A 24,275-nucleotide genomic window follows, 5' to 3' on the forward strand; every position below is an offset into this window, starting at 1 on the left:
GCCAGAAGCTGGGACTGCGTGACAGGGGAGGATCACTTGATGATTACCTGTTCTTTTCATTCCCTCTGGGGCACCTGGCATTGGCCACTGTCAGAAGACAGGATACTGGGCTAGATGGACCTTTGGTCTGACCCAGTATGGCCGTTCTTATGTCCTAAGAGATCCATCTGCCTACTTTTGAAACTTTTACCACTCATGTCTAGTAGTCCTTGACAATTTTCTTTTGGACTTTATGCTCCTCAAGAGGAGTAATCAACGACCAGTTTATATATGCATTACTAAATATTACTAAAACTTGCCTGGTGAAATCAACCAGTATCCAGAAAAACAGCGTACCTTCAGATTAGTCGGAGATTTTTCAAATGCATCAACAGGAGTTATGTGTCTAGCTGTCTTCTGTGCCTTCGAAAACTCCCCCCCCCCCCCCCCAAACTATTGCACAGTCATATTTTCTTCTCTCCCCTCCAACCTAGGCAAAAGTTTTTGAGAAATATTGGGGTTTCAAAACCAAATGAATTATACCCATTCTTCTACTTATATAGCCTATGAGATAAATAGCAGACTTTAGAATTAGTGATAAACTACAAAGATCAATAGTTTAAAGTCTCAAGGTACGTAGAGAGACTACATGTAGAAAACAGGAAAAAGTGAATCACTTAATTAAAAAACAAAACAAAAAACTTTCACAAATACAATTTTATTTTCTTTCTTCCTGGAAAAAAAAGTTTACACTCAGCATCTCAAACACAAAATAAGAAACAGTTGGACACTAACTCAAGTTTTATTTATATATTCTACTTTCCTCTAGACCAGTCCAGACTATCATCGGGGAGAAAAGCAGAAAACCGTGAGACCATATGTCATCCAGCACTTCTGGTCTTATTCAGTTTGTTTGTTTTTTAATAAAATATTGAAAAGCTATTACACAGCATATTTCAAGCAAAAATTCCTGAACATAATTCTAAAAAAAAAAAAAAACCCAAAACCCCAACCACTCAATATAGTTTTAAAAAACATAGGACTGAATGGCACTTTCATTTTAGCATTCATGATGCAGAAAGCACATTTTTAAATATAGTGCACCCTCACTACAATTTTCATTTCTGTAAGGCTAACGTGGATATAAGGCAACGTAACCTCAGCTCCCACCTATGTCCCTCATAAAACACCATTAGCACATGCTTCTCTTTAGTATATGCCAAGATGCTCTGCTTCCCTTCAACTTCGTTTACCTACTCCCTCCTGTTTAAAAAAGTAACTTAAGAAGATGATGTGCTATATTTGTCACACACTGCAAGATACTAAAATATTGAAAAGAAACAGCAATGAATACAAATATTCACATATCTGAAAACTGACTTCCATCTCTTAAATAACTTATCTGAAGTTACAAAATACACACACAAATATCATACATAGCTATTTCATAGAAAGATATCAGAGATTGTTTTGCCTTTGATAATTTAACTGACCTATTTCTGGAGCAAAGATATCTGGACAGTGTTGCTACCTAAGATTTTCATTATAATTGATTTTTTTAAATATACAATAAATTCTCTCTAGCTATTCTAGCAGGTAGTGCAAATAAAGACATTCTTTGGGTTGCAATTTTTAAAACATCTCAATGTTATCTTCAACATATCACTAGCAAATTAATAAGTAACAAAATACTGTACTGTAAATGCACATCTTCTAACATTACATTATCCTTAGTTACCTGTTTAAAACCAATCACACAAACAATGATTAAGCTATATAATCAATCTATCCAAAAGATATGTTACATTTTTATTTAAATAAATATATTTTACAAGTGAATATATATTTTTCCATTTTAGTTTAACTTCAAATATTATAAAGTATCACCCATTTGGCATACTACATCAACCAAGTTACCAGAATATCTTTAAATACGATATTGTACAGCACTGCTTTAACAGAACTTTCTGAAAGCAACAAATTAATCCTCTGAGAACCTTATGTACAGAAGTTGGGACTGCATGTACTCAGCACATTCTATAGCAGAACAGTGTACGATATGTTAGTGTCAACTATTGCTTTGCCTAGCCAGAGGTAAAAAGCTTTTCTTGAATCCAATCAAATCGATGATAAAGAAATATAAGGTGATCTTGTATGTTATCTAATATTGCTTGCTGCATTTACACGTTTACTTGTAGTTACTGGCACCAGATTACCACTAGTTCCATTGGTGGTATTTGTTGCTGAGCCATTCACAACAATGTAGTCAACTTTGTTTTCCAGTTTCACCAGACGTTGTAAGATGTCATCCAGAAGAACAGCAATCGTTCTTTTGAGATCAGCTGAAGAAGACAAAACAAAGAAAGTAGCATTGAATACTGTTCATTTACATTATCAGCAGTGTGTGAGAAATTTGCAGATTTGGACATCTAACTTATGTCTCCAAAGGTTGCTTTTCTTTTTTCCTGGATTTGTTTGGAGAAGATAGAGAAAAGGTAGAGTGTGCTTTAATTCTCCAACATATGGATTCTAGCTGTCCATATGTTTAAAAAGTACTATTTCTTATTTTTTGCATACTTGAAGATACTACCACAATAGCAAACTGAGAATTGGCCAATTGAATCATAGAATATAAAATAACATTAGTCTCCCCTAGTCCTCCCCCAATTTTTTTTTTAAAAGATAAGTGACTATTTAAGGGTAATATTTTGGACTTTAACCCACAGCAGCAGTAGAGGCAAAATAAATTCAACCTGTATAACAGCTTCTGGCACTTGGCAGCATTAGAAAGCACTTAGTTTTTCCACCCTAGATAAGATGGATCTTAATTATTTCCTTCTGTAGTTCCTTTCCAATTATTCTCCAAGTTCAGAACGTGCTGTCTGCCACAGGACAAGGTAGAGCACTTTTGTAATACACAATGTAATTCTTAAAGCAGAAAAAAGGAATACAGTTTCTTTCTTATTTTAAAATTCTTGGATGTAAAGATTTAGACTTAGGTTCTTTTTAGATCAACTTATCTATATATCGAGAAAAAAAAGCAGGGTGGAAGAGGACAGTTAATCACGGTGTGGGAAGGAAGAACACAAATGGGCAAGACTACTAAGCAAACAATGCAGTAATCAACATAATTCAACAAAAAAATTCACTTTGCTGTACGTATTCTTTCAGAAATGAGAAATTTTCAATGTTTACGTTAAACAGATCTCAATAAGTAAACCACACACAGATCTCTCTTGCATTTTAGATGAGCATAGGCTATAGACATATAGCGGGTGCACAGGTAACAGGGCACAGTGGTGTCAAGTCAGAGGGGAATATGCTGATGCAAACACAATGGAGGCTCAAGATTTGGAGCACTCTACTGCCATCTGTAAAATAAGGGTCAGATTCTGCTAAATACATAATCATTCCCCCATCTCTCCCATTCTACCATCATGATTGCTTCTCATTGTTTGTTAATAGTAGAAGAGAAGAAAATTAAGGGGGGGGGGAGATAAAAGCAATAAAAAGGTAGAAATAACACAAAGTGACAGTGTTTGGGTAGTGAAGTGTTTTAATTTTACATTTAATTCCTACATTATGAATGTAGTCCTTCATGTTACTGTGGAGAAAACCCCCCAGAGCTCTATTTCCAATTGGTGGAGAAACAAGACAACCTAGTATTGATTCTGACAGTCAAATTACTATAATACATACAACTATGTTTAAAGAACAAGTGTTAAAAGAAGTTATGCCTTAAAATTAAGCCCTATCAATGAGCAAACACACAGTCAGCACATACAAAATTACTTTGAAGAGTTCCATGTACCATTTAAAATAAGATTTAAAAGCTGTACCAAAGGCAGTTTAGAACAAAACGGTTTGTGTAGCCAGGTTTATTTAATCTTACCATATCCTGCCATTGAGGCTCCATTACCACCATTCATTATGTTCTTATTTTCTTCTGCCAGTGCTTTCACATATCTTTTACTTAAGTCTAGTATCTGTTCACGCAATTCAGCACTGGTTTGGTGCCTTGGATGCTGAAAAGTATAGCGCAGCAACATCAAGCCCCAAATGAATCCAAACACCAGCAACAACAAACTCAGTTTCTGGGACATGTTTTTTCTTGAAAATGTTAAAAACATTTCTGATGAAGGCAACAGATGAGTCTTGATTTCACAAAAAATAATTCAATTTGAAGTTGTCATGGTATTTACATATTCGTCAAAAGCAAGATCTTCACAAAGTAACAAATCTTCTGGGTGGACCATCTTAAACACATTTTCTCCACGTCAACTGATTCCTAAATTTGAAGTATTACAAGATTAGTCAAAATGCTCATTCACTAGGAAAAAGAACAAAAAAGTTTTCAAGTTATTAGATATTCTAGAAATTCTTTGTGGATTCATATCTGTGCAGAAACATAACTGTCCACCTCACTTATTTCTACAGCTTTGTCTTTTAGCTTTTCTGCATCAAGTCAAAACTTCAATGCCACCATCATTGCTTCAGTTTTAAATTACTGTAATTGTAATTAACTTTTTAAAGTGCATTTGCGTTCAATCTTATAGAAACCTGTAAAAAACTCTTCCCTTTAGAAACTATTCAGTTTGTAAGCAATATGTTTGGGTTGTTTATAATGCCATATTTTCACAAAAAAAGTCCTTGCAAATTCATCTGCAGCTGTTGCTTATTCCCCACTGAAAGTCACAAGGCTATGGTGAAACTTAAACATAAAATTTATTTAGACTAAGTTTCTTTGGTAAGGTCCTCATTTGCTTTTGTACAGGATCAAACACAGTCAGTGTCTTAATAAAACATAATGAAGTTACACCTCCTTATAGCACTTTGGCTAATAATCATCCATTAGTTATATAATCCTTACCGTAGCAACCAATTTTGATGCCACTACAGATTATGACTTCAGGTGGGAAGTGATCAGCAGGAACATATCAGTATTTATAAACCAAATATCCAGCTTCTGAGGGTATGGAGTAGTATCGGCCATACATCTTCAAAGAAAGCTCTGCATGTCAAGCAAAGTTTATTCAAATAAAGTTCTGCATATTATGTTAAGACCAACATTTTCAAGGAGGAGCCTCACGTTGAGCAGTGCCTAATCGTAAGCAACTATGTCTGAAAGCCCAAAATTACTAAAATAACGATTGGAACTGGATACTGTGGCTTAGCATACATACAAACACAAATTTCACATACATAAAGTCACTTCTTCTGTTTGAAAGGCAGGCAAAGATTTCTTCTTTTAAGCAGCTACTTTGCCTTTTAAAATCCTTGTTTACAATCTTACTCAGTATTTGGCCTCTACAGTATCCTGTGGCAATGACTTCTACTGCTTAATAATGTGTGAAAAAAATATTTCCTTCTATAAGTTTTGCATCTTCCATCTTTTAATTTCATTAAAACATCCCCTTGTTTTGTGTCATGTCAGGGAGAACAGAAACTCTGGATCAACCTTTGACATATTTTTATCATATCCCCTCTTATTTGTCTCCTTTCTAAGGTAAACAAACCCAATTTTTTCAGTCTTTCTTTAAATGAGTTTTTCCTCATGCCTCTAATCAGGTGTTATCCTTCTCTGGACCTCTTCCAATTCTGCAATATCCCATTTGAGATTAGGTAAACAGTACTGCACATAATATTCTAGGTGAGGCTTCAGCATTGATTTATATAATGGCATTGTATTTTCCATATTCTTCTCTATCATGTTCCTTTGGCATCCTAACATCTTGGCTTTCTGGACCATAGCTGCACATTAAGTCAAGGTCTTCATTGGGCTGCCCACAGCAATGTCTAGGTACCTTTCTTGAGTTAACAAAGTTAATTTAGAATCCTCTAAAGTGTACAAGTAGTTAAAATTTCTCTTTCCAATGTGTTTTACTTCTGACACAGCGTACTGACCCAACAGAAGATTTTAAAAAATAATATAAAAAAATCACACAGTAGGCAAAGACAGTGCTTTCGGTTCCTCTGGGATTATCCTTGCTAGCTTGACTAGGTGAAGTAGTCAATGTATCTTAGTAAAGCCGTGATCACATTAAAAAGGAGCTAAATATGGGGACCATAGTGGTTTGAGTGACAAAGTATTTTGTTGTTCGTAACACATGCAAGGCTCAGGAATATAATCAAGATAAAGCCTGCCCCTTTCCCCCTACCATAAGGACAAAACAGATTGTTTCAATGACAAAATGTTTGAAAACTTAAATAGATGATTTGGCACTATTTTAGACAAATTAATAACCACACCTTACATTTACAAAGCAGTATTACATTTACAAAGCAGTATTAATCTCAAAGGATTCCAAAGTCCTTCAAAAATATTACGTATGAGAATCACTTCCTCTACACTTGGAAGGAATATAGCAGCTGTTTAACAGTGAACAGCCCTAACGAGAAAGTTTAGAAGAGGAAGTGAAGACTCCTCTTCACATCCAAATGAAAAGATACGGCCTACACCACACTTAGATTTCACCCACATCTGAACAGGGTTGTCCATGCTAACTTATACAATGCTGAATACATTTTAGCAGTCAGTTTAGACCAGGGCTAATTTTGTTCAGCATCACCAGCTAAGTATTAAACCCCAAGAAGCCCTGATAAATTCTATTGTAAACTCTTTGCTGACTATCTCCAGTACCCATTAGTCTTCAGATATTTTAGACCAGGCCTATAGCAATTACAGTAGACAACATATAATGACTCAAGTTATAACTTAGACAGGATACAAGGATTAACACCCCTAAATCTTGTGAAAAGTGTTATGGGATTTTTAATACGTGTGATCATGACCTCAGTATCTCTCTTCTACTAGAAGTGACATCTTTTGCTGCAGAGTGACCTTCAATACCTTACTGAACCATTTGATCAGAATTAGCTCAGAAGGAATACCACAGCCTCTCATTGAATCACCAACCAGTTAGAAGATAAGAAGAGTTTTCTTTGAGGAAAGGGAACACAAGGGCCTAACAATAAGAGTGCAGTTTAAATGCACTTATCTACTAAGGTTTTGGGGAATATCCCTGTTTACTAGATTAGAGAACTCAGAAACCATTGCATAATTCCCAGGAGCTGTAAAATAACTGTAAATAAATTATTAACAAATTAGACATGAATACACAATACAAGAAATAAGAAGGCACGGGGCCAATGCGCTGTGTACACAGGGGGATCACATCCTGAGGGTCAAAATGGGACAAGAGTAGTGGTAATTTTCCACGTTCTACCTACAAACCAAAACCCACAGGCTCATGACACCAAGAGGAGATACCACTCCAAGTGGATTGTGCTTATCTTCATATTGTTCCTCTTGTTTCTTCTATACTTTACTCAGAAATGAAGTAGAAACTAGGACTGTCGATTAAACGCACTTAACTCAAAAAAAAATTAATTGCGATTAATCACACTGTTAATAGAATACCAATTGAAATGTATTAAATATTTTGGATGTTTTTTTACACAGAATACAAAGTGTACAGTGCTCACTTTATATTATTTTTATTACAAATATTTGCACTGTAAAAGTGATAAAAGAAATAGTATTTTTCAATTCACCTCATACAAGTACTGTAGTCCAATCTCTTTATCGTGAAAGTATAACTTACAAATGTAGATTTTTGTGTTGCATAACTGTACTCAAAAACAAAATGTAAAACTTTAGAGCCTACACATCCACTCAGTCCTATTTCAGCCAATCACTCAGACAAACTAGTTTGGTTACAATTTTCAGGAGATAATGCTGCCTGCTTCTTGTTTACAATGTCACATGAAAATGAGAACAGGCATTCTCATGGCACTGTTGTAGCCGGCATTGCAATATATTCACATGGCAGATGCGCTAGATATTCATATGTCCCTTCCTGCTTCAACCACCATTCCAGAGGACATGTGTCCATGCTGATGACGGGTTCTGCTCGATAACGATCCAAAGCACAGCAGACCGACGCATGTTCGTTTTCATCATCTGAGTCAGATGCCACCAGCAGAAGGCTGATTTTATTTTTTGGTGGTTCAGGTTCTGTAGTTTCCACATCTGAGTGTTGCTCTTTTAAGACTTCTGAAAGTATGCTCCACACCTCGTCCCTCTCAGATTTTGGACAGCACTTCAGATTCTTAAACCTTGAGTTGAGTGCTGTAGCTATTTTTAGAAATCTCACATTGGTACCTTCTTTGAGTTTTGTCAAATCCGCTTTGAAAGTGTTATTAAAATGAACATGTGCTGGGTCATCATCCGAGACTGCTATAACATGAAATATATGGAAGAATGCGGGTAAAACAGAACAGGAGACATACAGTTCTCCCCCAAGGAGTTCAGTCACAAATTTAATTAACACTTTTTTTTTTAAATGAGCATCATCAATCTGGAAGCATGTCCTGTGGAATGGCGGCCGAAGCATGAAGGGGCATACGAATGTTTAGCATTTCTGGCACATAAATATCTTGCAACACCAGCTACAAAAGTGCCATGCGAATGCCTGTTCTCACTTTCAGGTGACATTGTAAATAAAAAGCAGGCCGCAGTATCTCCCGTATATGTAACCAAACGTGTCTGCCTGAGTGATTGGCTGAAGCAGGACTGAGTGGACATGTAGGCTCTAAAGTTTTACATTGTTTTATTTTTTTTAAATGCAGTTATTTTTTGTACATAATTCTATATTTGTAAGTTGAACTTTCATGATAAAGAGATTGCACTACAGTACTTGTATTAGGTGAATTGAAAAATACTATTTCTTTTGTTTTTTATAGTGCAAATATTTGTAATAAAAATAAATATAAAGTGAGAACTGTACACTTTGTATTCTGTCTTGTAATTGAAATCAATATATTTGAAAATGTAGAAAACATCCAAAAATATTTAAATAAATGGTATTCTATTATTGTTTAATAGCACAATTAATCGCAATTCATTTTTTTAATTGCTTGACAGCTCTAGTAGCAACAAAAGTGATATTTAAATCATATTTTAGATCCAGAGGTAATACTACATTGAGATTAACTGGAACAACTCGCCTCTCAGAACTGTGAACTAAAACTTCATCAGTTTACAATCTGTTCACATTCGGAAGGTTGTGTTGGTAAATATAACACCTAAGGGGCTTATTTTACAAACAGTAACCTGGATTATGGAGCAAAGATTGGAGCCACCAAGAAAAAGCATCAGATTACTAAATTGCTGCAAACTAGCCTAAGTAGGCCCCAGGTCATTATCACAGAACAGAGAGAAAATCCTTCTTTATATCACACCTGGAAAAGTACATTCCATTCTAGTTATCTGTATCTTTCCAATAATGAGGTACAAAAAAGGAGTTTAACGTTGGAGTGAATGATTTATAGAGAAAGTTTAATAAAAGGTAAATATATATAGCTTGTTTAAACAGGAGACATGATAATAATCTATAAATATCTGAAAGGTTAAACTCCAAGGAAAGAAAAATGTTATTTAAAGGAGGTATAAGAGATTGTCACTAGAAGTAACTGAATTATATTTTATACGTGAAAGTTTACATACAATAAAGACAGACAGATGACAGTGTGGTATGGTAGGCTGTGGAATAGCATACTAAGCAGTAACAGAAGACTCATTGCTTTGATTTTCTGGCAAGTGACATGCTTGGACCCTATGAAAGTTAGATTGGGTCCTTACAGTACAGCAAACACATTAGTTTTTCAGAGTCACAGCAGCCATAGTACAGTTCTTAAAGTTTAGGAATTATATGGGGTAAAATTGTGATTCTATAGCAAATGCAGAAGGAAACACAAAACTACTTTTAAGGAAGCACCAATCTAGCGCCCTGAGTAAATTCTAGATTTGGGTAGTAAGAGAAGACTTGACTATTTGATGCATCATTCCCTCAATATATCCCTTGTTCTCCCCAAAACAAACAATAATTCATATAACTTGTTATATTTGGACTTAGCCACAGAAGAGTGATAGCACTTCCTTACCTCACAGAGGTGTTGTGAGGATAAATACATTTAAAGATTGTGACATTCTCAGGTTCTATGATAACAAGGGCTCTATATATACCTAAAATTGTATATATACCTAAAATTGGTAATCCTCAGATCTTGCGATCCCTAAGAGGACAATTTAGGAAAGTATACATTATTAACAGTGCACAACACATAGTAAAACCCCGACTCACTCCAAGACAACTCAGGGTCATTGCAGCACAGATGTGCAGTTGGGTGATCCATGCTAGAATAAGGCTGAGTCACGGAAGCTAGCTCCCATAGAACACTGCACAGAGGCACTGATAAGAGAGGTCAGCAACAACTCCCTTACAAGCACACAGGGAACATTACATTGGTATTAACAACAGGGATTTGAGAGGGTAAAAAGGGATTGCTCCTGCCATCAGAATCCAAGTGCTCATACAGTCCAGCACCAGGAACTGCTGCAACAGGACAAACCAGAGCAAAAGCAAATCATTGCATGTACAGATTGGGTGGGCAGGAGCAGGGAGGGGAGGAAGGAAAAGAGAAAAGAGCATGACCTGGACCAAGGAGACATCTATAAAGAAGAATCCAAATAAAATGCTGATGATAATGAGGTAATAACCTCACTTTGCTCAACAACGGCGACCACCCCCAACACCTAGTATAACAAACTCCATCCCGTACGCATTCTCAAACTCACACTTATATCTGTCCCAGTTCACAGAACACACACAATGACCTAATCCCTATCTCAGACCGACCTGCAATTACCGAAGCCCCTATATCGCCTCATATCCCGGCACAGGGCAGTCCAGCTCTCATCCCTCGATCCCTGTCCCACTCTAGCACTCACAGACACCCCGGGGGAACGGGGCCGGCCCTGCTACTCCCCATCCCTGCCCCCTCTCAAACACCCCCCGCCCCGAGGCCGGCCCTGCCACTCCCCATCCCTGCCCCCTCTCAAACACCCCCCCCACCCCGGGGCCGGCCCTGCCACTCCCCATCCCTGCCCCCTCTCAAACACCCCCCGCCACAGGGAACGGGGCCGGCCCTGCTACTCCCCATCCCTGCCCCCTCTCAAACACCCCCCGCCCCAGGGAACGGGGCCGGCCCTGCTACTCCCCATCCCTGCCCCCTCTCAAACACCCCCCCGCCCCGGGGAACGGGGCCGGCCCTGCTACTCCCCATCCCTGCCCCCTCTCAAACACCCCCCCGCCACACCGGCCCTGCTACTCTCCATCCCTGCCCCCTCTCAAACAACCCCCCCGCCCCGGGGCCGGCCCTGCCACTCCCCATCCCTGCCCCCTCTCAAACACCCCCCGCCCCGGGGAACGGGGCCAGCCCTGCTACTCCCCATCCCTGCCCCCTCTCAAACACCCCCCGCCCCGGGGAACGGGGCCGGCCCTGCTACTCCCCATCCCTGCCCCCTCTCAAACACCCCCCCGCCCCGGGGAACGGGGCCGGCCCTGCTACTCCCCATCCCTGCCCCCTCTCAAACACCCCCCCCGCCACCCCGGCCCTGCTACTCTCCATCCCTGCCCCCTCTCAAACAACCCCCCCGCCCCGGGGCCGGCCCTGCCACTCCCCATCCCTGCCCCCTCTCAAACACCCCCCGCCCCGGGGAACGGGGCCAGCCCTGCTACTCCCCATCCCTGCCCCCTCTCAAACACCCCCCGCCCCGGGGAACGGGGCCGGCCCTGCTACTCCCCATCCCTGCCCCCTCTCAAACACCCCCCGCCCCGGGGAACGGGGCCAGCCCTGCTACTCCCCATCCCTGCCCCCTCTCAAACACCCCCCCCGCCACCCCGGCCCTGCTACTCTCCATCCCTGCCCCCTCTCAAACAACCCCCCCGCCCCGGGGCCGGCCCTGCCACTCCCCATCCCTGCCCCCTCTCAAACACCCCCCGCCCCGGGGAACGGGGCCAGCCCTGCTACTCCCCATCCCTGCCCCCTCTCAAACACCCCCCGCCCCGGGGAACGGGGCCAGCCCTGCCACTCCCCATCCCTGCCCCCTCTCAAACACCCCTCCGCCCCGGGGAACGGGGCCGGCCCTGCTACGCCCCATCCCTGCCCCCTCTCAAACACCCCCCCCGCCACCCCGGCCCTGCTACTCTCCATCCCTGCCCCCTCTCAAACAACCCCCCCGCCCCGGGGCCGGCCCTGCCACTCCCCATCCCTGCCCCCTCTCAAACACCCCCCGCCCCGGGGAACGGGGCCAGCCCTGCTACTCCCCATCCCTGCCCCCTCTCAAACACCCCCCGCCCCGGGGAACGGGGCCGGCCCTGCTACGCCCCATCCCTGCCCCCTCTCAAACACCCCCCCGCCCCGAGGCCGGCCCTGCTACTCCCCATCCCTGCCCCCTCTCAAACACCCCCCCGCCCCGGGGAACGGGGCCGGCCCTGCCACTCCCCATCCCTGCCCCCTCTCAAACACCCCCCCGCCCCGGGGCCGGCCCTGCCACTCCCCATCCCTGCCCCCTCTCAAACACCCCCCGCCCCGGGGAACGGGGCCAGCCCTGCTACTCCCCATCCCTGCCCCCTCTCAAACACCCCCCGCCCCGGGGAACGGGGCCAGCCCTGCCACTCCCCATCCCTGCCCCCTCTCAAACACCCCTCCGCCCCGGGGAACGGGGCCGGCCCTGCTACGCCCCATCCCTGCCCCCTCTCAAACACCCCCCCCGCCACCCCGGCCCTGCTACTCTCCATCCCTGCCCCCTCTCAAACAACCCCCCCGCCCCGGGGCCGGCCCTGCCACTCCCCATCCCTGCCCCCTCTCAAACACCCCCCGCCCCGGGGAACGGGGCCAGCCCTGCTACTCCCCATCCCTGCCCCCTCTCAAACACCCCCCGCCCCGGGGAACGGGGCCGGCCCTGCTACGCCCCATCCCTGCCCCCTCTCAAACACCCCCCCGCCCCGAGGCCGGCCCTGCTACTCCCCATCCCTGCCCCCTCTCAAACACCCCCCCGCCCCGGGGAACGGGGCCGGCCCTGCCACTCCCCATCCCTGCCCCCTCTCAAACACCCCCCCGCCCCGGGGCCGGCCCTGCCACTCCCCATCCCTGCCCCCTCTCAAAACCCCCCCGCCCCGGGGAACGGGGCCGGCCCTGCCACTCCCCATCTCAAACACCCTCCCTTGGGCACGGGGCAGGCCCTGTCCCCCCGGGGCACGGGGCCGCCCCTACCAACAACGGCTCGGACTCCCGCGGCGGCGGCGCTCTCACCCCTTCCCTACCCGGCTGACAGGCACAACGCCAGCTCCCCGCCCCGCTTCCGCTCATCCCCCAGCCCCGCCCCCCGAGCCCTTCCGCCCGACGCATGCCGGGAACGGATTCCGCAGCCTTCGCCGAGCCAAGCGCAGGCGCGGCGCCGCTTCTCCCCTTCGCGCGGGCTGCGGGCTAAAGTCCCCGTGTCTTGCTGAGGGCGCGCGCGTGGGTGGGTTCCCGGGCCGCTGCTGTCGCCGCCTAGTGCTAAGTCGTGGCCGCAGCACGGGAGCCGCCGCCGCAGCGCTTGCTGGGGTCTCCTTGCGCTTCGGCCCTCTGTGGGTGGGTGGGTGTGTGCACGGGCCTTTGTTCTGTGCCGCTCAGGAGGTGCCGGGCAGGCGGCCCGCCTCGGACGGGTGTCTAGGTAGCAGCCTCGCGCAGCGCGGGGTCTTAGCTTTCATATTGAAAACAACGTGTCTGACCTTCAGCGGCGTGTCGAGCACTTTCCCACTGGTTCCTGAGCGGGGGTTAACCTGAAACATTGGCTCAGCGAGGGTTAAACTCCCCCATGCCCGATTAGTCTCAGGCCATGTGTACCCCACAAACTGGTCAACGCACGTCGTTACCACCGAAGCTGTGTATCCCTTGGGTGTGGGCATACGTGGCTCTGATGTTGGTGCTGGCCGAACTCAGCAGCGGGCTGTGGGGTGCTGGCGGGGCCCAGCCAAGTGCAGCATGTTTCATTGTGAAAGCAGTACATCTGTGGGGCAGCACCAGGGCTAGTGTTGGCCTCCCTAGTCTTGCACTCCTGCTGCAGTTGCTTTGCTTTCACCTGGCACTGCTGCCGATCCCTGTTGTACTCCTTTGCCTGCATCCCTTGTGCAATCTTGGTAGATGTCCCTGTTACTACAGCTCTTCTCTGACCCTCGCAAGCCCAGGAGAGCCAATACCTCCTGTCTGCTCCAGGCAGGAGCGTGACAAGTGCAGGGCGCCACCATGATCAGTTGGACAGCTGCGCACAACAAAAGTGAACTGCTAGATATAAGCAAGGTGGGCAAATAGGAACAGGCACTTCGAAAACACATGGGGAGGCTTGGAGTGTGTGTGTGAGGCGGAGTTCTGATTTCTGTGACCCCGGGCAATGGAGTGTAAAATTGAGACGTAGGCACTGTTGCAGGGAATTGTGAGACAACTGCTACAGGACTGTTAGGATTGATACAGGTCACACATTGTCAACAGTCGCACTGCATCGACTTCAGTAAGTCGACCATGGCTCCACATCATTTCAGGGAGGTGGTTTTACTGCATTGCTGTAACGTGCCACGATGTTGGCTAGAGACAAATTTCATTGTAGACACATATGCAAATAAGTCGACGCAAGGCAACTTACATTAGCCTAACTTAGTACTGTAGACCAGGCCTAACCATACAAGAATCAAACTCCTAACTGACATAGGTATGCCAACAGCTTTTAAATATAGATCAGGCGTTATTAGGCCATGTCAAGACTAGGATCACCTTTTCTATAGGTATACCAGCGGAGTGCTTCTAGTGTGGAAATAGTTCTACCAGCAAAGCTAACCAATACAGCTTATTTCACCATCACCCTGAGCGAAACAAACTAAACTGGTGACGCCATAGATTTGCTACAATAACTGCATCTACTCTAGAAGGTTTTGCTGGCATAGCTATGTTCGTTACAAGTCACACCTCTTCACACCCCGACCAAAATAACTATGCTGGCAAAAGCCCCTGTTGTAGATGTGGACTCATTCCACAATAAGTGTGTCCACTATTGGAGTTATTCAGGAACAGCTGTTCCATGTGCAGACAAACCCAAGGGGTAGAAAAAGTAGGTGTCCTAAAGGTAAGCATATTTTTCCAGTTAGTGATGCTGAATACAAAAGCAATAGTCAATGGGAAATTAATAAATTATGACTGCAAGTTTAGTTACTTTTCCAGTTGACATTTAGCGACACTTTCCAAATGGGAGTTCTATGCTGAAGTGAGGGTAGTATGCAGTCCTGCATACCCCAGTCCATGGGTTATTAGTAAAACTTATTCGTAAATATTTATATTATGGAAGTGCCCAACAGCCACAAATCAACATTGAGACCCCGTTGTGCTGGCAACTGTAGAAAAATAGAAAAGAAACAATCTCTGCCTCTGAGAGCTTAAATAGAATTTGGCCGTCTCCACAGTATAAATATGATATCGCTGATTTAGAGGCAAAGATATAGCATTTCTTGATATATTTTTGTTATCATATAAATGTGCTTTATTTGGCAAATGTAGCAGTGGGGGCATAATGGGTACAGGAATATCTGTTCTGTTTCTGACAGCTTTTGATAGCAATTAAACATGAACACAGGCAGTGGGTGAGTGCCTGAGGCCCTGCTCCTTCTGCCCTACCCCCCACCAGAGCACATCCCTGCTCCCTCTGGCTGCTGGCCCCCCTGCATGCCCCCAGCCCCAACACATCGGGCAGGCAGAGCACCTCCAGCATTGGGTGGGCAGGCAGGCAGCATTGCTGGAGTGTCCCCAGCGCTGGGCGGGTGGGTGGGTGGGCAGACAGCGAGGCTGGAGTGCCCCCAGCCCCAGCATCGTCCCAGCACCAGGAAGACAGGCGGCACAGCATGGCATAGCCCCAGCCCGGGGGTCTTGTGCACACCACGGTCCCCAGCCTGCCTGCCCCAGCCTCTTTGCCACAGAAGGGAACAGCAGGCAGGAGGGGACCTGGGGGTGAAGCATGGGCGGGGCCACACCAGGCTGTTTCAGGAGGCACAGCCTCCCCCTGCCTACGATACCCGCCGCCCATGAACCTGAAGGAGAATTTCCATATAGCTCACTCTCCCACTGCGACCCCAGGGCCGGAGGAGCACGGTCTCCCAACCCCAGCCCTGGGGCCAGAGGAGTTCTGTGCCCCCACCGATTATTGAGGGGGAACCATGCTCCTGCTTGCCCTCCCTCTTCTGCCCATCCTTGTCAGTGCCTCCTGCACATTCCTTGATACTGCAGGCCTCCACACCTAAACAGAAACCCAGAATGCAGAGGGGAAAGTTCTCAACCACTGCACCCGGATTGATGCAGCAGTCACCATTTCCAAAGCATTGGCTTTGATGCCTCAGTCGAGGGCCATGAACACCCCTATGATCCGTAGCAGAGGCTGTAGCACCCTGCCCCCCTTCATGCTCCCACTTTTTGGAGATCATCTCTACCATTTCTGCAGCTCCTGGGAGCAGATTACCTCCAACATATGGGTCTTGAAGGTTATAACATCAGGCTACTCCATCTATTTTCACTCCATATCTCCCTCCTATTCCCCCCCCATCCCTTTTCAGTGACCCATCTCATGAGTGTCTCATGAGACAAGAGATTCTCTCCCTCCTCTGCTTAGGAGCCGTAGAACCAGTTCCCACTCAGTACAAAGGAAGCAGATTTTAATCCAAGTACTTTCTGGTTTGCAAAATAGATCTCAGTATTCTGAATACCTTTGTCAAAGTACAGATATACAAGATGGTAAAACTCACAGCTATTATCCCATCTCTGAATCCAGGAAATTATTTTGTGACTCTCAACCTTCAAGACACATACTTTCATGTTGCACTACATCCCTCTCACAAGAGTTTTCTATGCTTTGCCATAGTCAGGACCCACTATCAGTATCAAGTCCTCCCTTTCGCACTCTCTACCGCCCCCCGAAAGTTTTTACAAAATTTATGGCAGTAGATGCTTCACCAATGTGAGTAATCATCTTCTCGTCTTGACAATTGGCTTCCAAAAGGGCATTCCTACATTGAAGTTCAAACAGTGGTAAAGAAGGCTACATCTTTCTTCTATATGCTTGGCCTTCAGCTCAATACTGCAAAGTCCTCCCTCTTACCTCTACAGTGGATAGAACCACTCTCAAAGCCATCCATCTCCCATTGACGCCCAGTTCTGCAAACAGTTCTGACCAAGTTCTGAAGCTGCCACCTCCTTTGAAGAGTACTGCTTGGGAGCATCCAGAGGAACACTACTTTAAGAAGAAGGAAAGATTACTCACCTTCTGCAGTAACGAGTTCTTCGAGATGTGCGTCCCTTTGGATGCTCCACTACCTACCTTCCTTCCCCTCTGCTTTGTGGTTTTGTCTCCATGGGACTGTGTGGGAGTTCGTCTGTGATGTCCCTCAGTATGGGGCACACGAATAGCTAGGGCACATGCACTGCTGTTTGTTTGAGATTACCAAAAATCTCCAATTGAAGGTGCACAAGGCACAGGTGCACTTCAAGTGGAGGACCCATACGGACACACATCACAAAGAATTCCAGTTACTATACAAGGTATGTGATGGGTTGGACCCTTTGGGAAGCCACCTGATGTGTTGAGATGCCACTGAGTCTCCCTGTTCTGCCAGCATGGGCCCCCTTTAACTTGTCTTGCTGAGCCAGGCTCTTAAAACCTCCCCTAACACACACACACACAGGCAGGGCCACACCCAGCTGCAGATCAGCTTTGGGAAGACTCAGCTTAAGGGACTTGCTCCAGCACTCAGATGTCTACCTCCCTTGGAGTGCAGACCCAAAGATATATTATGAAATTCACCCCCTCCCTCAATGTGGAGAGGGGTGTACACACTTCTTCCACCTACCCTCCACCCCTGTTGGAAATTCCAGAAACAGGGTTTACTAATAAACAAATTTAATTAACTATAAAAGGCAGATTTTAAGTGGTAAAAGGGGTAACAAACAGAACAAAGCAGATTACTAAGCAAATGAAATCAAACATGCAAACTAAGCTAGTTTCATTAAATAAATTGGTTACAAATAGTATTTCTCACCCTAGATATTGTTGCAGGCAGTTTGCAAAGTTTCTGTGGTTCAGAGTTCCAATTATATTCCTTTTCAGACTGTACCCCATCTCAGTCTGGACTTCCCCCTTGCCTTTCCTTTTGCAGTCTTTCTTCTTGGGCAGACAGGCCATGGAGAGGATTAGTCTTGTTTACCTTCCTCCCCACCCTTAAATAGGATTTACATGAGGTGGGAATCCTTTGTTTCCCAAACTTGCCTCCCCCCTTCCCTTACAGTAGTACAAGAAGTCCCAGGTAATGTTTTAGTGTCAGGTGATGTTCCTACCATGATGGAAAAACCTTTCCATCATCATAAGATGTGTCTACAGTATGGGTTTATGCCGGCATAGCCACAGCACCATAGTTATGCCACTATAGTCCCCATAGTGTAGACATGTCCTTAGTTCACTTTAGTTTTATCCCCTCTGAAGGAAGCAAGATGACATATCCTCCCTGATCAAGGTGCCTGATCAAGGTCCAGTGTTCAGCAGGCATGGAGGGACCATCAAAGTCACCATGCCAGAGGCTACTGATTAAAACAGACAAACACCGTTAGATTTACAGTCACAGTGGAAAGGGAAAGATAAGTCTTAAAGCTCCCTTACATTATCGCCATAAATTTCTTTAATAAGAAATGCTAATTGTCACTTTAGCTTTGGAGTGCTCATTACAGCACCATTTTGCAGCTCAAGCCATCATGAGTACAGCCTAGCAGGGAGAAGGCCAGGGAGGGTGGTGTTGCATGGAAAGTTTAGACACTGGGTGTGACATTACCCAGGGTACAATGTGGACTGATGGACAGCTGTGTGTGTCCTCTCAATTCTCCAACCTGGGGTGCTTCAATGTGAGAGCAACTACTCCTGCTCAGTTCAGACACAGCCTCCAGCATGGAAATCACTCCCAGCTATATTGTATGAGTGCTATAGCCAGTCACTCTGAATTACACTACAGAGCAACACCAGCAAACTCCTAGGCCCAGACTTTCCCCCAGTTATGTGTGTCTTGTACTGCCCAGCTTCTCCTCGACAATACAAGCTCATATAAAGTCTGTCATTTCATTAATAGAAAATGATAATGATATGCACAAATCTTGTTATCCCAAATGAAATTTCCCAAACACTTCAGTCCAAACACACACTGGTTTAGTTAAAACAATAATACAACTTTATTGACTACAGAAAGATACATTTTAAGTAATTACAAGTAATGAGGCATAAAAATCAGAATTGATTACAAAGAAATAAAAGGTGACATGCAACTAACACCTAACTTAACAAGTTAACTGAATTCAAAGCAAAATGTTTATCTCACCATATGCTTTAGCAGTCTTATGGCTGGAATCCTGTCAGCCAGGACCCCTGCCCCAGTTCAGTGTTAATTTCCTTGTTCTTCAGTAGTTGTTGATGCCATGGGCATAGAAAAAAGGAGGAGTCATTTGAGGCATCTGTTCCCCATTTTTATATCTTTTCCTCCTCTTTGAGAATCATCTCCAGCTGGGGTTCAGGAGACAGAAAGTCTGTGGAACGGGAACTTCCAGCTGTTTCTTTGCCAAGATGTAAATTTCTTATGTACACCCTTTTCCTTACAAAGCATGGCTGCTTAACCAGGTAATAGTCTGTCTGATTTTGTTGACAGCTAGCTGAGGCATCAGTTTGCCTTTTAGGAACTGGTTTGTGCCTGCTTTTCTAAACTTGGAATATGTCTCAGTAATGTTATACAGTGGAATCTTATAACTTTACATACAATGTTGCCACACATATTTTACCAGGACAATAACAATGAGCACATTATGAGTTTTCAAATGATAAGTCACAAGGCATACTTTGTACAAAATCCATTATAGTTTTGTAAAAAGGGTGAATATAGGGATACAGACTGTCACACTGGGCATCCCTGTGTATGAATGTGGGGAATGAATGGCAGGTGTTCATCTCAAAAGACAATGGTGTAAGTGTTGAAGCAATTCAGTTACTGTGTGTTATGCTTCAGTATCATGAGTGACTAATAAGTCCAATTCTCAAGCAACAATCCTTGCCACAGATAATGCAGGTATAAGGCACTGAGCCAGAAGATGAACTAATACACTGCTAGCACTTGAGGCCTGCTGTACTTTCCTCTTTCTCAACCACCTCCCTTTAGCCTCTTTGACTCCTTGGTGCAGACCAGCCCTCCAGCGTGTCCTCTTGCTAGCTGCATCTTCCCACCTTGTAGTGTCAATGCTGCAAGTTTTCAATTCCCCTTTGCAAACGTTTTGAACCTAGGTTGGCCCGGGGCCCTGGAGCATCTGGAATTTCTCCATACAGGAGATCCTTTGGAATATGTCCATCTGGTGCAGATGAGCAAGACAATGGTGTTGTCTGTGTTTGAGAACAATGATTAGACTTGGCAATTTTGCTTTCTCATATATAGGGAAAGTGTGGTGAATGGCGCCAGTAATTTCATATCCCTAAAAATGTTCAAGAGAGGATTTCAGAGTATCTCCATGAAAGTTTTTGTTGAGATCACTCAAGAGGATAAAAGGGATAATGCTATTCAGATAAATAAAGTACTCTGCATGGTCCACCTTGCCTTGTCCAACAAGCTAAAGAATGGAAAAGTGAATGCTTCCTCTACCTCTTTCTTCTACCTCTGTCTAATGTGGATTGTGAAATTCAGATGCCATACACATTTTTTTTACTATATTCTCTAACGTTTTATTTTCTAACATTTTACAAGCAAAATAAGCAATCAAAAGTCAATGCCTTTGTTCTCTAAACTTGTGGATGGGGTGGGTGCCATTTTTAAATGGGCAAAATGGGTGGAGGGGGGTGGGAGGAAGGAAGATGAGGTTTCAGACAATTAAAAGGTAAAAAAATGCTTATAAGGCATAATGCCTGTGCACACTTACCCAAGCTCCTTTTCCCTTCATCAGCAGTCTCATTTGGCATTTGACTGGCAGAACTGGCTTGCCTCCAGCAGAGTTTCATACAGCTCCTGGCTCGCTGCATCGTTTGCGTTCCCCTCCACATCTCTCCCCACTTTCTTCTCCTCGCTGCTGTGCACTGTAGGAGTCTCCACCTGAGGCTCATGCAAAATGTCCACTGTTGTATATGGGTTACTGGTGTGCCCACACCAAGTATGATATGCAGTTCATTGTAGAAGCAGCAGGTCTGCAGGGCAGCACAAGATTTGTTCTTAGTCTCCCTCATCTTCTAGTATGTGTGCCAAAGTTCCTTTGCTTTCACATGACATTGCTACTCATCCCTGTCAGTCATGCCCCAGTTTCATCATCCCCAGTGGACTCTGCGTGTAGATGTCTACATTGCTTTGACTGTTCCTTAGCTGTGTTTGCATAGTGTCTACTCACCACAGGCCAAGGAGATCCATGACCTCTTTCCTGTTCCTGGCAGGAGCATGTCTAGTAGCTCTGCATGTGTGTGAGCTGGTCTGGTTGAATGTTCGCAGAGGTGGGCTAGTAGGTGCGCTTGCCAAGGTGGGCAAAAAGGAAAAGGGATTTCAAAAACACCCGGGGGTCGGAGTGTTAAAAGGGGGCACAGGCTTCCAGTCTCTGTGACTCCTGGGCAGTGGAGTTCAGAATTGTGACTGGAACAGCCACTGTCATAGGGCAAAGGACATTGTGGGACAGCTGCTGGAGGACTGTTAGGGTTGACATAGGTAATGCAATGTCTACACTTGCACTGTGTCACCCTAAGTACGTTGACGATACCTCTCTGTCGTTTAGGGAAGTGGTGTTATTGTAGTGCTGGAAGAGGGTGCTTATGTCAGCAGGAGACAAATTTAGGGGTAGGCATGTGCACAACTAGATCAAAACAAGTTGACTAAGGTTGACCTAACTTTGTAGTGTAGACCAGGCCTAAGGCCACTTCAGAATGAGAATCTCCATGCAGATGTTAATTGCACTTTAACTATGGGATCATATACTTCATAGTCTCAGTAGGCCGAGCTTGTTGCACACACAAGGGCTCCTTGCATTCCTCCTTTCCCCCCCACGAGCTCCCTGTGTGCCACCCTCCCATTCCCTTCCATATCAGGGACTCCTTGGAACTTCCCTGACCCCTGCTTCATGCCTGGGCCTCTTTGTGTCCCCCATTCCTCTCTGTCCTCTGTGGTGCAGGGGCTCTGTGTGACCCTCATTTCCACCTCAGCCACTTGCCAGGTCCCCCAGTCTCCCTTCTGCCAGTTCTGTGTGCTCCTATTTCCCTCTCCTCTCATACCAGGGTCCCCTAAATTCCGTTTTTTATCTATTATCTGAGCAATTACACTTGCTGAAATGATGCTTTCGGCCCAGCCAACAAGCTTGGGGCAGTGGGAGGGGATGATTATGGAAGCCTAGACTTAGAGAATTTGCACTGGTGTAACTAAATCATCTTTAAATCAATGTAATTACATTAGTGCAAACCCCTAATAATATGTGTGGCAACATTTACTCCTATAGAGAACTCAGAAGTAGCTGAATTTTAAAAGACTGAACTTTTAATTTAAATATTCCTAAATGGGGTATGGTGGCTTTGCTAAATTGGGGGAGGGGAGGAACATGTTAAAAATTATAAATTAAAATATTTAGTAAGTAAAAGCTTTTCAATGCAGACATTGTCTTTGTCTTGTACAGTGCCATTAAAATTGTTGCTAAAAATTAAAAAATACGATTCCCTCACTATATTCAGTAGTCATCTTCTAGATTTTTAGCACAACCACTGAAGGTTCCCCCTTGTGATATCAAGAAGAGGACAAAAGAACTGCAAACTCTGTCTGACAGAGATTACTGGGGCGAGAGAGTCTTTCTTAGCCTGATTTTCAAAGATGCTGAGTGCCAACAGGTCTCCTTGCTTAGTATCTCTGAAAACCCAGGCCATCTATTGCAGTGGGTAACTACACTCCAGCCTACCTAAGGTCACAAGATTCACTTTATGGCAGCCTGGATCACTGTCCCTGGCTGTGACACCTTTATGGATAGATTTCAGAGTAACAGCCGTGTTAGTCTGTATTCGCAAAAAGAAAAGGAGTACTTGTGGCACCTTAGAGACTAACCAATTTATTTGAGCATGAGCTTTCGTGAGCTACAGCTCACTTCATGCTCAAATAAATTGGTTAGTCTCTAAGGTGCCACAAGTACTCCTTTTCTTTATGGATAGAGATTACAAGCTCTGACTTTGTCTGTGGCAATGTTATTCCTATCTGATTCCTCTTCCTCTCCAAAACTAGTGATTAATCCTTTATTCCCATGGACATGCATAGTCAGCAGCTGATAACATCCCCCCAACTTAGACAAATCACAATTATTATTTACGTGCAATTTTCAGTTTATTTAAGAGAGTGGGTAAAACAGTTTGAGTAAATCTAAGGCCATGTCTACACTACAGAGTTGTCGACTTAAATTATGTCAACTCTCATAAACCACTGTAATTACATTGCTTGTGCATGTTCAGACAACACTCCTTGTGTCGGTGGAGCTCATCCACGGTTGGTGCTCTAGCACTGACAGAGAGAGCAGTGCACCATGGGTAGTTATCCCACTGTGCAAATCGCCACCTTCTCCCGCGAGGAGTTCTGGGAATGGATCGCAGTGCATCCTGGGGGCGGGATCACCAACCCCATGATGCAGTTTTATCCATCCAGTAATTCCAAGGGCTTCTGAATTGAGCCACACTGTTTACTTGCCACACCGAATGACCCCGTAATTATTCCTGCCTGAGGGTTAATTGTGGTCTGCAAATGTGCCAATTACCACTGTGCATGAATTTCTGTTGCAGCCACTCTGTGTCGGTCACAAATACAGAATCACTGTCTTTGTAAGACTAAATTTTTATTAAACAGCAATACACAGATTAACATTTGTTACAAGGGACATGATAGTAAACAGCATTCACTGAATTGAGGATCTCACAGCGGTGTGCAAGTCCAGCTGTCATTATGGAAAATGTCTCGGGGTGGAGTGCAAGGGTTACTGTGACGGGTTGGGAACATGAGAGAAATGTTGGGGTGGGGGAGGGGAGTTTGGGGAGGTCAGGGAAGGCAGTCCTGTGTGAGTTGCAGGGGGAGTCGAGCATGCATGTGTTCCATCAAAAGCACAACCAGGGAGCTCAGCATCTCTTGTTTGGTCCTTCATGAGCTTTGTTTTCTGCTTCTGACCCTCTATGATCCGCTCCTGGGCCTGTCTCCTTTCCTGGCAATCCACTTCTAGTTTTTCGTTTATTGTCTCTCTCCATGTTCTGTGCTCGCTATTGGCCTGATCTGATGATCGCAGCCAGTGTGTAGGAGCTGGCCCTCGAGGGCACATTTGCATAAGCAAAAGAAAGAATACACATAGTCAATATTGTGCGTGCACTCACT

At 44.8% G+C, this 24,275-nt stretch overlaps 1 protein-coding gene across 6 annotated transcripts; it reads right to left on the minus strand.

Annotated features, from left to right (window-relative positions):
* Positions 1-678: 678 nt before the first annotated feature.
* On the minus strand, positions 679-13,199 carry CCDC126 (coiled-coil domain containing 126). 6 transcript variants are annotated; one of them, XM_073333717.1, is made up of 5 exons: positions 13,099-13,155; positions 10,025-10,056; positions 4,850-4,990; positions 3,872-4,267; positions 679-2,321 (listed from the first exon to the last, which is right to left on the minus strand). In XM_073333717.1, exons 4-5 carry the CDS (start codon positions 4,107-4,109, stop codon positions 2,137-2,139), a joined length of 423 nt encoding a protein of 140 aa, XP_073189818.1. In that variant the 5' UTR covers positions 4,110-4,267; positions 4,850-4,990; positions 10,025-10,056; positions 13,099-13,155; the 3' UTR covers positions 679-2,136. The 6 variants fall into 6 exon arrangements, with proteins under 6 accessions (XP_073189818.1, XP_073189820.1, XP_073189816.1 ...); XM_073333719.1 differs by lacking the exon at positions 10,025-10,056 and having other exon boundaries at positions 13,149-13,199; XM_073333715.1 differs by lacking the exon at positions 10,025-10,056 and having other exon boundaries at positions 13,099-13,182.
* Positions 13,200-24,275: the final 11,076 nt, after the last annotated feature.

Source organism: Lepidochelys kempii, chromosome 2 (assembly GCF_965140265.1).
Source record: "Lepidochelys kempii isolate rLepKem1 chromosome 2, rLepKem1.hap2, whole genome shotgun sequence".
NCBI lineage: Eukaryota > Metazoa > Chordata > Testudines > Cheloniidae > Lepidochelys > Lepidochelys kempii.